The 17776-nt window shown below is 37.0% G+C and overlaps 1 protein-coding gene across 7 annotated transcripts in view; it reads right to left on the reverse strand.

The window, feature by feature from the left end:
* The window catches only part of LOC138757224 (probable E3 ubiquitin-protein ligase HERC1), a 309739-nt gene that overhangs the window by 218461 nt on the left and 73502 nt on the right, over nucleotides 1-17776 (reverse strand). For all 7 annotated transcript variants that reach the window (XM_069924220.1, XM_069924216.1, XM_069924219.1 and 4 more), the window contains exons 12-18: nucleotides 16935-17100; nucleotides 15629-15754; nucleotides 10079-10288; nucleotides 9597-9749; nucleotides 8471-8603; nucleotides 7699-7890; nucleotides 4486-4698 (exon numbers count right to left, since the gene is read on the reverse strand). In XM_069924220.1, coding sequence (XP_069780321.1) covers nucleotides 4486-4698; nucleotides 7699-7890; nucleotides 8471-8603; nucleotides 9597-9749; nucleotides 10079-10288; nucleotides 15629-15754; nucleotides 16935-17100 — 1193 coding nt within the window. The remainder of the gene's footprint in view (nucleotides 1-4485; nucleotides 4699-7698; nucleotides 7891-8470; nucleotides 8604-9596; nucleotides 9750-10078; nucleotides 10289-15628; nucleotides 15755-16934; nucleotides 17101-17776) is intronic.

Consider the following 17776-nt stretch of genomic DNA (forward strand, 5'->3'; position numbering starts at 1 on the left):
AGAGTTGTTCATCAATTGTTGTGTCTAAGTCTGACTCTCATCTCACTCTAGATTTATGTTAACCTGATTTTGGGCTCTCATTCATCAATAAAAAATATATTCTAGAAATAAACATGTACATTTTCTTCATGGAGTAGTTTCTCCTTTTCAGCAAGTCCTGGTAGAGGAAGGATCATCAGTGAAGGTAACAAAAAAAGGGTATTATTGGACAAGATGTATTTCTTCAGCTGTTCAAAAGACATGAAGAGTCCTTTTTCATAACAATCTTTCAGACATATACATTTGTGATACCAGGTTTCCAAAATTTTATTGTTCAAAGTCATGGATACGTTCATTCTGTCTTAAAGATGTCCTCAGTGACAATCCTCTTCACAGTTCAAAGCCTCCACAGGTTTATATTTTAATCAAGTGTTTTAAAATGGGGCTGTCTGTCCTGCTGGCTATAATTCTGGAATTCCATTTATACGTTATTACAGGCTCCCGTTATAGTAAAATGAGATTATCACAGTAAGGGATAGTATATAAAGGAGGGGCTGAATGGCCAGTGTTAACATTTCACACAAGCACAAGTCACAGCCCAGCGATAATTTGATACAATGAAATAAAATAAGGGAAGGTTTGTCACAGCCTGTTCCAGAATTCCAGACATTTACAAACACACTGAGATTTTGCAAGGAGTACCATTCTGACTGCTAGAGAAAAAACAGCTTTTTGAAGCAGCTCTTGTGGCCAGCTATTTTTGGTGGAATACAGAGCAAAGTTTGCTCTGTGAATGACTGGGCCTTTTCTGGTGGATTGACCTGGGCCAGGAGGGTCTTTTTGGGAAGCAAAGTGCTTCATTTTGATTGTGACAAACAGTGAAGTTCACTTGGATAGACTACTTAATTGTGACTAGCTGTGAAGTTACTTGGAGAGACCAGTACAAGGGTTTTGAAAGCTTCATGGAGGTCACCCAATTTGAGTCTTTCCTACAAAAGGACCAGTAGTGTTGTGACCACAGCTTGTGTGGATGGTCATTTCTTCAAAGGCAACGAAAAAGGAATTTTTGAGTCTGTAGCAACTCCCATCAGTTCAACATTAATTATGGGAATCAAATTTCAAAGGCCTACGCTTCAACACTGAATTTGAAAGACTGAACTTTCAAGTAACTTTCTATATTTTGGGCTGGACTGTAATGGTTTTGGTTTATCACACACACAGATTTAATGTTAAGGATAGTTTAAAAGTTGACTATAGTTTAAGAGATAGAAATAAAATTATAGTGTTTTAAAATTAAACAATGTCTATTTCATTGCCTATTGCTGCTCGTACGCATGGTTTGTAACAACATGAATTAATTATACACCCTCTCTGCCCACTCTTCTCACAACCTCCACAACACTTGCCATGAATACGCATCGTGTGGGAACGAGTGATTGTGTCTGCCTTGAGCCCGTCTTCCCTCATCAGTTTCTTCATGCTCATATTTGTTGTGTTGTGTCATGAGTTTATAAATAGACATGTGTTGAGCCTGCGCAGCATCCACACACACTCATAACACAACATATCTCTATTAAATTTCAGGAAACTTGATTTGAGTAGTCATGCCCATGACTAGTTTCAATGCTTGTTGATAAAGGATACATTATCATGTTTTACATTGTTTCATTATTAGTTTTGTTGTTTAGTGCTGTCTTTTGTTTTTTTTTCATATACTTGTTTTTATTTTTTTTTAACCGTTAACGCAAAATACTTATGTTAACATATTTTATGTTAAATATACTAACCCTAACCCTGAGGACTTGTCAGCCACAAACGAGCCTGCAGCTGACGTGGACATTTACCCCTCCATAAATCTTCGTCCGCGAAGCCAAGCCAAAGAAAAGAAGAAATAGAGCTGCAAAGTTTGTGAAAATCATCTAGGTCAGTATTATGCTACTACATACTGACCAATAGATTTTATAATATTGGTAGTAATATGATCCATGATGTCAACATAGTAATAGAATCTCATTATGCCACATTAGATGTGGAAAGGGACAACATTGATAAACTACTGGCAGATATCCTGAAACAGATAGAAATGGAACGATATATTTGAAGAAACACGGCATATGCCAATCAAAATTGGTGTGCCAGATAAGTAGTCTTGGTACTCGCAGGAGGTATCCAACTCAAATGGATGCTGAAAATTACTTCAGGGTGAATGTGTTCTTCAACGTAATTGACTTTCTTATAGATGGTCTTTCATATCGCTTTTCTGCAGTAAGGGACATTTGTGGACTTTTTGATTTTTTGTGGCATTTTAAGCAGTTAGATTGGAATGAGTTGTTACAAAAGCTAATCAGTTTCATCTGTGATACCCAAGTTATATTTCAAGTGACTTTCAGAGTGAAGTGCTTCTTAAAAGAATTTTTGATGTGAATTTCAAACTCGATGCTGTGTTACTGAAGAAAATTTATGGTCAAGTATTGAACTTGAGATTTGGCAGTGTTTTCCCAAATGTCCTCATCCTGTGGCACATTTTTCTGTCATTGCCAGCAAGTGTGGCCTCTAATGAGAGGAGCTTCACTGTCCCAAGATGAATTAAGTCATACTTTCAGTCCACATGGTACAAGAACATTTGAATGGATTAGCAATTTTGAACACCAACAGTGACAAGGAAAAGTTGCTTGATATTTCTGGTGTGATTGATGAATTTGCCCAAAGAAAAGCACGTGAACTATTTCTGAATGTGAAGAAGTGATGACCATTTCCGAGCTGAAATTCTGCATACAGAATAAACATGAATGCACTATTGAATTTACTGCCTCTTACAGTACTCTATTGTCTTCTAAAAATATTGAATAAAATTGCTTGCCATTTTTAAAAAATAAATTGTTCTAGTTGTTTTATTCTGTAATTACATCATGTACACTAGATGTTCATGTATACACAAATCATATGTATCTAGCACTGATTACAAAAATACTTAATGAACAGTTTCTAATCTGGCCTGGGTCTATTACCAGCTTTATACAGGCCTGACTGCAACTGGATTCTGGACTTCTTGACTGAAAGACCAGTTACTCAAGATTGGCAGCAAAGTCCCACTTCACTGAGAATGGCACAACTCAGGGCTGTGTGCTCCGCCTCCTTCTGTACACGCTGCTAACTCACAAATGCACTGCCAGATTCAGCTCAAACAGACTCGTTTGCGGATGATACAACTGTAGATGGCCTCATAGGAGCAACGAGTCAGTTTATAGAGGGAGTTGGGAGGCTCGTAAAATGAGTCTCAGTATGGACAAAACAAAGGAGATGATTGTGAACTTCAAATGTCCAAAGGTCAACCATTCTCCATTACACATTAGTGGTTCCATTGCGGAGAGAGAGTGGCGAGCACAAAGTTCTTTTTTGTGCGTATAAAGGATGACCCTTAACACCTCCTCAGTAGTCAGAAAGACACAGCAGCACCTACATTTCTTAAGGAGGTTGAGGAGGGCAAGGCTAACCCCAGTCCCCATCCTGACAACATTCTGCAGGAGTGCAATTGAGAGTGTCCTTTCTAGCTGCATTATTGTGTGGTATGGTGGCTCCAAAGCATCAGACCAGAAGTCAATACAGAGGATTATCAAAACAGCCTAGAAGATCACTAGTGTTTCTCTTTTCTCTATTGACCACATTGAGTGCAGCCATTGCTTAACTGGAATTATTGACCCATCTACCATATAGTATTGTTCTTGTTCTTCCCTCCCTCTCTCTCCCCACACTCCTTCATATATTTAATTAATGTGCTGTATCTTGTATGTGTAAAAAGGGTGCTCCTCAGATCCCTTCAAAACGATGCCTTCTAGTTTTAGACTCCCTGCAAAAAAAAAAACGGACTCTTTACCTTTCCGATGTGCAAAATGATAGCTATAAGGTCCCCATTCAGTCTCCTCTGCTCCCGAGAGAAAAGTCATAACCTATCGTGCCTCAAGTCTGCAAGTCCAAGTAACATTCTTGTTCATCTTTTCTGCACCCTTTCCATTAAATGGCCTGCTTCCTATTGGCAAGTGTCCAGAACTGCCCACAATACACTAAATTTGGTTTCATCAATGTCTTGAATAGTTGTTTCTTGAAGTCTATTATGGTAGACAAAGTTAAAATGCAACTTGCATGAAATTCTTTAAATGTAATATTATGTGAAAATAATGGAACCTTTACATTTTACCATGACAATGAAGGAGAGAATGTCAAACCCTTCTTTACCATCTTGTCTACCTGTGTTGCCAATTTCATGAACATCTAGGTTCCTGTTCTACAGAACCTTCTAAGCCCCTATCATTTACTATGCAAGTTGTACCCTGTTTAACTAAACAAAGTGAAAACCTTACACTTGTGTGACGTAGAGGATTACGCAAATGTTACGATGCAAAAAAAAAACAAAAAAACAATTTAGAGCAATGAATTGAAAATTCTGGTAAAATCTTGGACAATATTTTTCTTAAAAATGTGAAAATTATGATAAAAACATGGACCTACCAAGTTGTTCAGCATCAATTTCGAGCCCTTTGCTGAGAAGTTGGTTTTGCAGCCAATATGCTGAATTTACTTCTTCTGATGAACAAAGAGGACCTTGCAGCATTGCTCCAAGACATTGCCCAACAGTAAAAGAAATGGTTCGTTCCATATCAATCAACCAAATCCAAGTTTTAACATCTGCAGCAATGGATTTTTCGAAATTGTTTCCAGGTTCTATAGAATGAATTGCAGACATCACCTTGACCGAATTACAATACAAACATATTACAGCAAATAAAGAAAAAGTCAATATTCTAATGGCCCATTTTTCTGTGTATGTTGTAGCAGCTCACCCACGCAACAGGCGAACTGGCTCGCAGAGTCGCGGGCTAGTCCGTGGCATATCTGATTGAGATCTGCAGGTGCGGGGCAAACCCACAGCCTGGCGGCTGATGTTATAAAGTCCCAGCGGTTGCAAGCATCATCGGGTTCCAAGGGATTTAAGCACATGAGAGTTCTATTAAAGTCAGTTGGTTCAACTCACTTCATGTTCTGTACAGTTCTTTCACTCACTGCATGCCTAGTGTGGCTACAATGTATTAGTGAACAACTCAGGAGGTTATCCATGCACAACCGCTACAGAAATTTTAGGTTGGATCAAATGCCAAGTTAATGGCAGAAGTTCAGAACTGTTTTTTTCCTTCATAACATGTGAAAAAAATGATACAATTTAGGCATGAACATTGAATCCATGAAGTGGTGGAGGGAGGCAACTCCAGGGGGAATTCCAGAGAAGTATCCACAGATGCTGTCTGGGGATAATCTCGAAAATGTCCACCTGCATGGGAGGGCAGCGAAGGATCTCAGAGATGGAGAGGTGGCAAGCTGGAGAATGCAGCTCAAAGCCAAGGCACCAGCAATTTGGATCGTGCAATGCTTGCTACAACTCCCACAAAGTGAAAGCATTGATGGCTGTTATGAGCCCAGAGGTCCCCAAAACCTAGCAGCAATAAGTATTCACCAAGACCAATGCTTACTAAAACAAAAGTTGATTTTAATTATCTTTAAACATGAAAACAAGATCAAACTCTAACTTATAACTATTAACTTAACCCCCTTCTAATTCTAAGCACACACGTATGTAATGTGTACAAGTTCAGAAAAGTTCTTTGATTCGCAGTCCAATCTCACTTCTCATTCCTCCAAGTTCACTAGTTGCAGGCAATTCTTATCCTGTGCACAGAATTTAACATTTGTAAAGTTCACCAGGCTTTGGTATTTGAAATGTAAATGGTTTCCGCTCAGGAAGGTTCTTGTCGGTTTTCAGAGAGATTTATTGCTCATTGGACATCCACAACTGATTCCTTCTGAACAGTCACTTCAGCGTCTTGCTGAAGAAACTTGTCCCATCAGGGTTTTCCAGATGATAACCTCTTTCTTTCAGGTCACCACAGAGTTCCTGTTTCCCTTATTTCAAGTGAAACATTATGCAACCAGCCTTCTCCTCTTGTATGGACCACAAAGGCTTTGACCAAGCTGAACTAAGCACTCACAACTGGTCTTCAAAATGGGTTTTTTCCAAAAGCTTGTCCTGTTCCAGTCCCAGCTGCTGAACCGCAGAACTGAATTCTCTCTCTCTCACTCAGAGAAAACCACATGACCCTCTTAGAACAGTCAACTGCATTAAGACAGACTGCTGCTCCAAACCTAATGTTCTGAGTTCATTCATCTGTTGCTTTCCAAAACAATAATCCGTTACTCCACAGCTTGTCCAATTAACACTTACTTGTGAAGTCCTTATAGGCATTCTTCAAAGTTTGTGCAAAGGCACCCGGAGCCTGGACTGACTGGCTTGAGCAGAGCTCCAGCATTTTAAATGAGATCTGTTTTGAAGTGTTTGTACCTGCATGTGACTTAAACTAAAAAAACCCACCACAATTTACCTAACCTTTAAAACATATATACAATATAAAATGTAACATAATCTGGCAAACATGTACTGATAGGTACCGTATAAGCAACATCAAAGCTCGACCTGCCAGAGATAAATGGGGAGAATGGCACTGTCTCTAGAATGAAAAAGATAACAGCCTACAAATACATCGGGTCAAGTGGGGGCAGGGGAATCACAATACCTTGTTTGGGGATCAATGCCTGTGGGGAATACCCTCCCTTGGCACTGACCTGGTTGCCAGCTTTAACCTCCCAATGGAATACAACATTTTCTTTTCCAAAGAAAGTTCAACCCTCGTTAATTTTATCTATGCTCTATTATCTGATTTCTGAAAAGAACCATTGCGAAAGTGGCTGGATAGGAACCCTCCAAGCTGATAAAATTTAAATAAAACAAGAAGTGTGAAAGTAGTAGGGCTGTTCACATTCTATGACCATGTTCGTCATTCCTCAATTATATTGCCAGAACTTTACCATTAACACTAGGTTTTATAAAGAAAATGGTGTAGTGTTTAATTTGGAGGGCATTTTTGTGCGATTTTTTTTTAATGGGGTGGTGCCAAAGTCAGTGGCAGCCTTAGGAAACCACTTTACCTTGATACACCACTGGTGATAAATTCATCAATTATTTCTAGTCAACCTCTCTGACAATAAAAATTCTTACTCCAAATGTGAATTCTCATTTCTTTAATTAGGATTGAAGTTTTGTTTCTCTTTTTTTTTCCTGCCTCTCCCAACCCTTCTCCCCCCATCCTCTCCTTTGCACCCCTGAAGTTTTTTTTTTAAAACTTATTTTTCCTTTAACTACTGTAACCTTTCCTTTTTTTTTGTTCTTCCCCCCTTGATCACACATTCTAATTTACACTTCCTTCTCAATCCTCGCATTGTTGGTTTCAAAATCTGATCAAGGGGACAAGTCTTGTCACTTCCATGCAGATCCTCTGCTTCCCCGTTTGATTGATTAACAACTTGTAATTCTATCATTCTGAAGAGATGATTTTCTTTTTAAAGAACTACCAATTCTTCATTGACAAACAGTATTATTTGATAAATATTGTAATGTTGAAAAAAAAAGTTGATTCACTCTGCTAGAAATTTACAACAGCTAAAATGAATGAAATTAACAAAAAAATTGGAAAAGTTAATATTAATAATTTTTCCAACTGACCCTAACCCTAGTAGATTAATAAAGATTAAAAAAACAAACTTATTTTGCAATATCTGCAAGTTTTTTTGAAAAAATCCTCAAGAATTTAACAGAAATGAAATCACCACACTCACCATGGATCACCCACTCTAGCTCTTGTTCCTCCAGTAAAAGTGCAGCTGGTAAAAGCCTGTTTAGACAATCCAGAGGTTGAAGAAGATCTAGAAGACTGACAAGCATAGGTTGTACCATACTAGCAGGAAGCAGCAGAAGGGAATAGATTACCTGACTCAAAATACTTCCAGCCGCAGAGTTAAAAAGAATCCCTAAAAAGAAAAATTATTTAAATAGCAACCAAATACTTACCAATCTACTACAGTACAATCAAACCATGCCAAATTTTTCAACATTAACTATTGTTACAATTAAACATTGAATATTTGAGGTTCCTGCAAAATATTCCTTTCTTAGAAAGGATAAAAATTGCATTAAAATTCTGATAATCTGCTAACCGACTATTCACAAATACCAAATGGTTCAGCACTTGCTTTACTGGGTTCCTGGGATCCCTTCTGACTCACAAGGGGCCAGTTTCCTCGATTCCCCTTAATCTTACTCTGTTCACTGTAAAATTTATTTTAATATGAATTACAAGTGTATTTGATCATTAATAAGAATAACAAACAATGGCCCAGAAAATTAGTTAATCCAGCACCCAAATCCTCAACATGCAAAGTCATAAATCCAACCTGGGGCCAAACAGAATACAGAGATTGTATACTTTCTAGTTTAGTTGAAAGAGAGATGCAAGTAGCAGCCAGAGTGCATAATGGGACTCAAGGCCAATGAACAAACATAAGCTGTAAATTTTGATACTAACTGAATTGGATATCACAGGATTCTTACCGTGCAATTTTTCTGTAACACTTTTATCCACTAAACTTTCCTTCAAAAGGATAGCAGATCGTCTGTAGATATCGGATGCATACAGCAGCAACAGGGGTACATGTTTATGGAGCAAATCTACACTGAATGAATCCTATAATGAATGTAATAAATTGATTCATAAAATGCTTGGTTGACAATAACTAAAAAGAATTATTAAAATAATTATTTCTCCCTTCCTGAAGCTAATTAACATCAACCTACAAACTTCTGCTAAAGTTAGGCATCATTTGTGTAACCTTTGACATGTTAACAAATAACCTTCAGTTCTCAAAAGTAAAAATATTGTATCTTTCTTTGTGCATTCGGCTGAGGCAGAAAACTGAACTTGGAAAGATTTTCTTTTCTCTCTACTGCTCTGTACCACACCAGCTAATACACTCAAGAGTTAATGTTTCAAAAAGGAATTACATCCAACAAATAGAACATAATGCTGTTTCCAGCATTTTGTTTTTGTGCCTCTTAGTCTGCCTGGTGTTAACTCACCTCCCCTCTTTCTGCACCCATTTTAGCTGCTGTAGGACTACCTCCCTAAATATGCCATCCATAATTTTTCAGCTCCATGAATGCATCACAGTAACTCCACTCCAGTCCCAGTTCTAATTCTATACAGAGACTTCAAGGGACTGCAACTGGAGATGGTTCTTGGCTCATCTGTGGCCTTCTATCTCTGAATGTGTAAAAACCGACAGAACAGTTGATGGAAGATCTCATCCTGGTAATGCTCATACTTATCCTGAAGAAAATAATGAATTCAAACTCTTATTTTAATTCCCTCAATTCCCTATTCTGTTCTCATCTGCAAATATAAGTAGACAGAAAGGCATGAAAAAAAGTTAAAGCTCTTAATTATTCATTTACATGTGGATGCCAGCTGACCCGCATTCATCATCCTCCATCCTCCTTAATTGCCTCAATTAAGGCCAATTCAGAGTGAATCAAATTGGTGTCACTTGTAGGCCAAACCAGGTAAAGGTGTGGTATTATCGAAATACTGTTTGGATTGCTATATTTGATACCTCTTATTTCATTTCTCTTCATTTTGTGTATATCACAATAAATCATTAATTATTTTCAGAGACATTACCTTAGCAGTAGAATTTGAGTAACAGTGAGCCAATAGATGTTTATGTAATGCAGACAGCAGTTGATGAACATGGGAAGGTGGACCAGTTTCTGTACTGGCTGTTTTATTTTGTTGCTTATCACTGTTCTTCTCTAGCTCTCCAAAAGCACGATCCTTATGAGGCAGCCAATTAAGAAAAATTAGATAAAAGTGAGAGAAATTATTAACATATTTAAATTTAGACATACAGCACGGTAAACAGGACCTTCCGGCCCATGAGCCCATGCTGTCCAAATACACTAATTAACCTACAACCCCCCCCCCCCCCGTATGTTTTGAAGGATGGGAGGAATCCGGAATAAACTAACACAGATGTATGGAAAAGGTAAAGACTCCTTACTGGCAGTGCTGGTTTTGAACCCAGATAACTTACACTGCAATAGTGTTGTGCTAACCGCCTCATAAACCATGCAGCTAACTCTTCTTTAAAAGTAAATACTTACAGTGTAGAAACCGATGCTCCTTAATAAAGTTTTTAAAAGGATCTCTGCTAAATTAAAGTGGTTAACATTTCCGGAATTGGACGAGTCCTGATCTGAATTTCTCTTCTGCGAGATCCCTTCTGTCATGTCAACAGGTGAGCTGTAACCTAACAGAGATGCAATGTGGGACTGGTCCTGTAGGCTGGTCAGAATGATATCCAACTGCATTCTCTATTCAGGAAAAAAAAAATCCAATTACTTTAAATAAAAACACTAAAATGCTGGAGGAACCCAGCAGATCTTGCATAGGAGGTAAAGATATATAAACCAACATTTCGAGCCCTTATTCAAGGTATGAGCAAAAAGCAGGCAGGAACCAGAATAAAAAGGCTGAGGGAGCAGGGAAAGATGGGCAGGAGGAGGAGCATAGGAAAACAGGCAAAAATCCATAATTAGATATGGATAGGAGGACAGAAGAGGAAAGGTGAGAATTGATCGAGAATTGAATGCAGAGCTGGGGGAAAGAAGACAGAGGGAAAGTGAAAGAGAGAGAGAGAGAGGGGAGAGAGAGAGAGGGAAACAGAAATCCGAGAAGCCAGTTAATGTCATCTGGTTGGAGGGTGCAGCTGGTCTCAGTCTGGCAGCGCACAAGACCATGGACAGACACACTGGCATGGGAATGCAGCAGAGAACTGAAGTGGGTTGCCACTGGGTAATACCTGCTATATTTATTTCAGAAAGTTTGGGCCCAGAAAGCAACTGAAAACAATTGACCAATAATTTGAAATAACATCTAAATTCCAAATAAAAAAACAAATAATTGAAGTAAAATTCTCATCTTACTTAACTAGACCAAAAAAAAAACAGCCAAGTCCCACTTAGTTGGAGAAAAGGAGAAACCAATGAGTGGTGAATCTGTGGAATTCTATGTGTAGAAAAGCAGTGGAGGCCAGCTCATTGAATATAAAAATATCACAGCGAAGTTGGGGAGATTAGGGTTAATGGGAAAAGGCAGGTAGGTGGAGCTAAGTCTCCAGCCAGATCAGCAATAATTTTGTTCAAGTGGGGAGCAGACTTTTTTTTTTAAACTTTATTTAAAATTTTATGACGTGAATAAAATAAAAATTACATTTAAAGAAATAATAAAAAATAAGATAATAAAAATTAGAATACTACATCATTAAACTACACAAATTAAACCCCCCAATAATTATAACACAACATTAATCATCTAATTTAAAATTAGTCTAACCCTCCCCCCAAAATAAAGAGTGAAGAATTAATTAACAATGTTGTAAATAAAATAGAAAAAATCCCACTTACAAAAAAAGGATAAAACTTAACAACAAAAAAAATTACTAACAACAAAAAAAATATCAATACTAAAATAATACCCTTAAACATATATTTAAATCAAACATAATACATGTATTTAACAAATGAAATCCACTTTAAAACTAAGTTCAAATATTAAAATCATATATCAACCACATATCTGTTATACAAAAAATCATAATTAATAATACATAAATACAGAATTTCCATTAATACCAAGTTTCTTTTATAATTCATCGAGAGAACAAAAACATCCCTTAGAAAAACAATCAGATAAACTTTTTATTCCCTTCCCCTCCCCTTATATAAAAAAAGAAAAAAAAGAAAAAAAAAGTTCAAACTCTTATAAAATTCTCCATATTCTTCATTTATAACATCTTCAAAATTCTCTATCGAAGTTAACTTAATTTTATTAAACTCTTCTCCCTCAATGTATTTGTACTTAATTTTCTTCTCTTTCTTCTTATCACCTTTCCCCTCATCTTCCTCTTCATCTAATTCAACATCCTCAATTTTTGACTTATTATCTTCTGTGACATCATCCTCTTAAAAAAGAAAGAAAAAAGAAAAAAAACCCCCCAAAAAAAGAGAAAAAAAAGGAGAGAAAAAAAAACCTCCTAATTCCCTCTCAATTACAATCAGAAAACAAAAAGAGTTAAAAAAAATTATTTATTTTAAAAAAAAAACCTTCACTTCTTAACCCAAAAATTAAAAAGAAAAAAAAACAGGTCGGAGGTCACAACTACCTCCTCCTGTTTAAACCGCCCAAAGCGGTAACTCCCCCAAATATTGGGTGTGAGATAACTCACAGGTAGCTGATGACTTCTTGAAACTTGTGCCCACCCAGTTCCCTCTCCCAACTCCCATTTCATTAAACTATCATCATTATTTAAACTACTTAAACTCTTCTCAAAAAAAAAGATAAAAGATTTATTTTTTTTAAATCAACGTGCTTCCATTTCTTTTAAAAATCTGGATCCCACCTTACATCTCTACTCTCTTTGGAGACCTTGAAGGACTACATCGTTCCTGAAACTGCATGATTGGTAGAGACTGAGCAAAGTCCATAACCTCTTTAGGGTTGTCAAAGAACTTTGGCTAATTTCCATCCTAAAAAATCTTCAGTACCGCAGAATACCTGAATATTGCCTTATGTCTTTTTTTCCACAACCGTTCTTTCATAGAATTAAATTCGCGTCATTGAAACATAATTTCTTGACTCAAATCTTGATAGAAGAAAACAGGATTATTCTGAACCATCAAAGGAGATCTATTTTGCTGGGCATTTCTAATAGCCGTACGTAAAATTGTCTCTCTGTCACAATAGTTTAAACAACGGATCAAAACAGATCTTGGATTTGTCCTGAAAAAGATTTTCTTCTTAAAACTCTATAAGCACATTCCAGTATTAAACCTTCAGGGAATTTATCCTGTCCTAACACTCGTGGAATCCATTCAGTAAAAAATTTTCTTGGATCTGGTCCTTCTATGCCTTCTGGCAAACCAACAATTTTCACGTTGTTCCGTTTAGATTGATTCTCCAAATAATCAACCTTTTTTGCTAAATTTTTATTTTGGATCTGCAATGTTTCAATTATTCTATTTTCATCTTGCAGTTGATCCTGTGCATCGACTAAACCTTGATCACACATTTCAAATCTTTCAATGGTTTCAAGCTTAAAAGCTCCATTAATGACTTCCGCCATCACATTAATCTTGGAAATAAACAGGTTCACAAAATTAGCTAAGTGACTCGATACAGAATATATCTTATCTTCAAGATCCTTAACAGACATTTCAACAGAAGTAGATTCAGGCATAATGGGGTCTTGCTGTTCCTTAGAGACCACGGGATCTTCTGTCCCTTCCCTTAATTTAGTATCTTTTCTAGCAGTTTGACTTCGTATAAAAATCCCTCTCAAAGTCTCCCCAGCAATGCCAGGAGACTGAAGATCAGAGTTATCTTTAAGCCAAATCTCTTTAATCATCTTCACTGAATCGGTCTGGAAAAACCGTTGTAATTGAAGATGCATTTTGCAGCGCCACCACTGTAGCAGTCGAATGACAGCTCTTTAACTCTCCAGCTGGTGGCTCCCCAGCTGATTCAACTGTCAAAGTCTGAGTAACAGCACTCACAGTGGCCGTTGTGTGAAATACTGGCACCCGTCCAGCTCTTTGGTCTGAAAGCTGTTGAATGCGACCTTCAAAGAGCCTCACCGGCTTAAAACGGAGTTTCAATGCCGAACTCTGTACGTCTTCCTCTGGATCCATTCTACGCTGAGTCCTGGCTTCTTGTAAACAAGTAGGCTCAGACAATTTCGGAAAATGTAGTTTTTTAACAGTCTGTTGATGTTTTCTTTTACCTTTTTTTTTGCATATAAACCATTAGGCACTAATCCAACACCTCTTATTATTTATAAACTTTTAAAAGAATTTTAACGGGCACTTAAAGACAAAACAATAAATCAGAGTCAGGAGAGGTCTGGAAGGCACGTCTGTTCCCTACGCCATCTTGCCACACCCCTAAGTGGGGAGCAGACATGATGCTAAAGCACCTTTCATACCATCAACCCTCCTAGGAAGCAGGTAAACTTACCGGGCATGCTGCACCCTGGGATCTTTTCCCACTGGACTATGATTTATTTGGTTTGTCAGGAACCCGGCATTTTAAAAGGGGGGTGAAGTCATGAGTGACGTATGATGTATTCACAGGGCAGTGAAATTGTAGCGGGAATAAAACACACACATGCTCAATGTATAAAAGACCGTGGTAAAAAAACGCGGTTTATTAAGACATAGGCGCTCAATGTATAAAAGACCATGGAAAATCTCCCGCAATGGGCTTTAGACTGTTCAAACTTAGGATAAACTCACAGACCAGCTTGTCATTATTCCCTAAACAATAGAGTATAACAAAAATTTGCATAGCATTATACTGATTTAGATATTAAAAGTAATCTTGCCATGACTTAAAGCACAGGTTCGTGCTAACACCCCCACCAGCCATGTTCTGACAGCCATGTCCATTGTAGTTATATTTCACAATCCTGCCAGCCGCACTCTGACATTGCCGCCGGTCACGCTCTGACAGATTGACGCAAGCACGTAGGCACTAACAGTAGCCGGTAATTCGAGTAAATCATTCACATTGCCACAGAGCGATTAACAAGTTAACTCGCCAAGCTCTGAAACTTGTCCAAACCAAGAATCAGAGCCCGGTCGATTTTTACTCATTCTGCCCAGTTGGAATCTTTCACACTACCACATTACCTGCTCTGAACCCACTAATTTGGCAGTTCAACCCACTTACTTGTACTTGGTGGTGTGAAATAAGATTTGCTCTCATGGATCCATGAGAGCAAAGGGGAAGGGACCACTTAACATATCAATGTTCATATTTTCTAAAATTGAGATTTTATGTTAAAGCCATTTCTCAGCTCTTGGTCCAGAGGCTTGCAAGTTTTGGTTCTTCAAGTAGTCCTCTGGCATCAGATCTTGAGACCCAAACCCACAATTCCCTGATGGCCTTCAACAGTAGAAAGTTGGCAATAGCCTTTTGACTATTTTCAATGCCCCCCCCCCAAAACTGGAACTAGTTTAGAAATAATTCAAAATAGATTTAAATAAATTTTAAAAAATAATTTGAAATTCCTCAACCTACTAGAAATTAACAAATAAAAATAAAAATAAAGAAAACAAACTTTTTACTTGGCACTTACTTTTTAAAATTAAGGTTAGTGACCCAATTCAAAAGGATATGGTCTTGCTATTAAATTAATCAATGGGAGTTTACATAAACCTACTTGTATGTTTGTTTTATGTTGGCATTTAACTCTATCATATTCCTAGTTTCTTCATTTTAACATAATTTCAGAAATTAGAGACAGCTTCACCCACAAAATGTCACTGGCAGTTCTGAACAGAACCAATGGTCAGAGGAAACAAATCTCTTATGGTGCCAAATCTACTACATCTGTAACTTGAATAATTAATGTGCATTATTATATCACCTATCTGTTAAACGTATTTAGAACATCAAAGAAAATTTCATAGGATGGATGTACAGTAATTGAAGGAATTAAAATAGTTCTACAGATTGCTCTCATTTTAGCTGAACGTCCCAACAGTACACTATAAAATTTGTTCAAAGTTTATACAACGCTAATGTATACTTTGTTATAATTAGAATTATTAATGCATTATATGCAATTAGCATCTAATGATGGCAATGCTTACTTGTCCTTTTGATAAACTTTCCCATCTTTCTGGACCTTGAGGTAGTAGACTATGTAAAAGCTCAGTACGTTCCTTAAGTGGAGGCAACAGTAAAGATGCACCAACTGAAAGTGTTTCATTGACTGCCTGTATGACACAAGTACAGTTATTAATTAATAATCATGAGCTGTAATAATACAAATATAATCAGGCTATTTGTAGCAAAAAGCAACACATTTTAAGATCAGTGTGAAAAATGCAAATTAATGCAAAATAGTAATGTTCATTTCTCAAAATTATTTGCAGGATCACAGTTCAGTCACGAACACTGAATGGAAGTAATCTCCAGAGTTGACATCTCTATATACTTACTGAAGTCTGAGATCTAATACACATGATATGCACAGGTAGAGTAAAAAATTAAGAACTTGACCTTTATTGCTTGGACAATTGAAGACAAAATAGCAGGGCAATTAAATTTCAGTTTGAGCACTGATGAGACCACATCTGGATTATTGTACACTGTACTGTCCCCACATTTAAGGAAATCAATACATTGGAAGCAGCTCAAGATTTACTAGACTAATACTTGGAATGGGCAAGTTGTTTCTTGAGGACAAGTTGAGGTGCCTTAGCTTGTATTCATTGAAATTTAGAAGAGGGGACTGAAATGATACATCTAAGATCATTAATAGTGAATATGGAGAAGATAGTTCTTGAGTGAAAATGTAGGAATTTAGAAACAAGAGTTGTCCACTTATGACAAATTATGTGAATGAGTTTCCCTCTAAAGATTTGAGAGATATGGGGAATAAATAAAAATATTTACAAGAGGAAGAATTTTTACAATGCTAGAGGAGTTGAGATTGCAATTATATCATTTATCAATGTAATAAATACTGCAGAACGTTTGAAGGCCCAAGCGGTACAGAATTATGGATAGTATATGTTTAGAGGAATGTGGGCCAATCACAATCTTGTGGGACTAGTGTGGGTTGGGCATTTCAGTCTTTAAGTTGGGTTAAAGGGTCTGTTTTCATGCTGTGTGCAGTATGACGCTAAGGAGCCTTAACTTTATGTTTGGGCTATTAGCCTTGCCATCATTGGGAACATAATCATCCCTATTTTAAACACAGAAAAGAGATAAAGTTGCAAGCAAACCAACTGATTTTTACTTGGGTCTTTGTCATCATTGTTGATCTGTTTAGTCAATAAAGAGTTCACTAGCAGTTGGGAAATGGATCCTTTATCACCACATAAAACTCTTTAGCGAGTGCATTAAACTGAAGAGCTTATCAGATAAACTTTGTCAAACTTTTCCATTTACCTCTTCGATGGAATTTGGGACATCTGAATCTATTAACCGGAAAAGCAAATTCCTTAGTGGTCTTCCATGCTGGCCAAGGACAGAAGCACCAGTACCTCCAGCTTGGGCCAAGGAAAGATGAGTAGAAAGCAACTTTAAACAAAGAAATACAAAGTGATGGTGCTCCCTGTTAAAAATTAAGCACAAACCTATTAGTGTGCGCTACATGGTTCCAAATCAGATCTTGAAACAGCAATTTTAGTATTTCAAAACAGCAATATCCTGGATTCAATGAAATGCACTAGAATTTTGCCTAACAGAGTTTAACTCTAAATAATACAATTGCGTGGATGGGCCAGAACAAATGCTGCTAACAGACTAAAAACAAAAAAAAAATCTTTTACTGTCAAAGCAAATAACAATTAAAATGTTTAATATTTAAAAACAAAGCTCACGAAACATGACAAAAATATTAATGAATAATGAGAGTTTATTGTCATACACCCAAATTCTTACTTGCTGCAACCAAACAGGTACAGGAGATGCACCAAATTTAAAATTACCATAATGTTCTAAGACAGAAAAAAAGAGATAATTTAAAAGGATAGGTTGATAAATACTCACAGTTGCATTTAGTGTAAAAAATGTGCAAATTTAAAATTACCATAATGTTCCAAGACAGAAAAAAAGAGATAATTTAAAAGGATAGGTTGATAAATACTCACAGTTGCATTTAGTGTAAAAAATGTGACATTTCAATAATGCAAATCTATCTTTTGGTGGTCCCAGACTGGTATAGTGAGGCTCAAGAGTGTGATAGCTGTTGGATTAGAACTGTTCTTGAACCTTGATGTTTCTGTACC

This window comes from Narcine bancroftii, chromosome 3 (genome assembly GCF_036971445.1).
Source record: "Narcine bancroftii isolate sNarBan1 chromosome 3, sNarBan1.hap1, whole genome shotgun sequence".
Classification (NCBI taxonomy): domain Eukaryota; kingdom Metazoa; phylum Chordata; class Chondrichthyes; order Torpediniformes; family Narcinidae; genus Narcine; species Narcine bancroftii.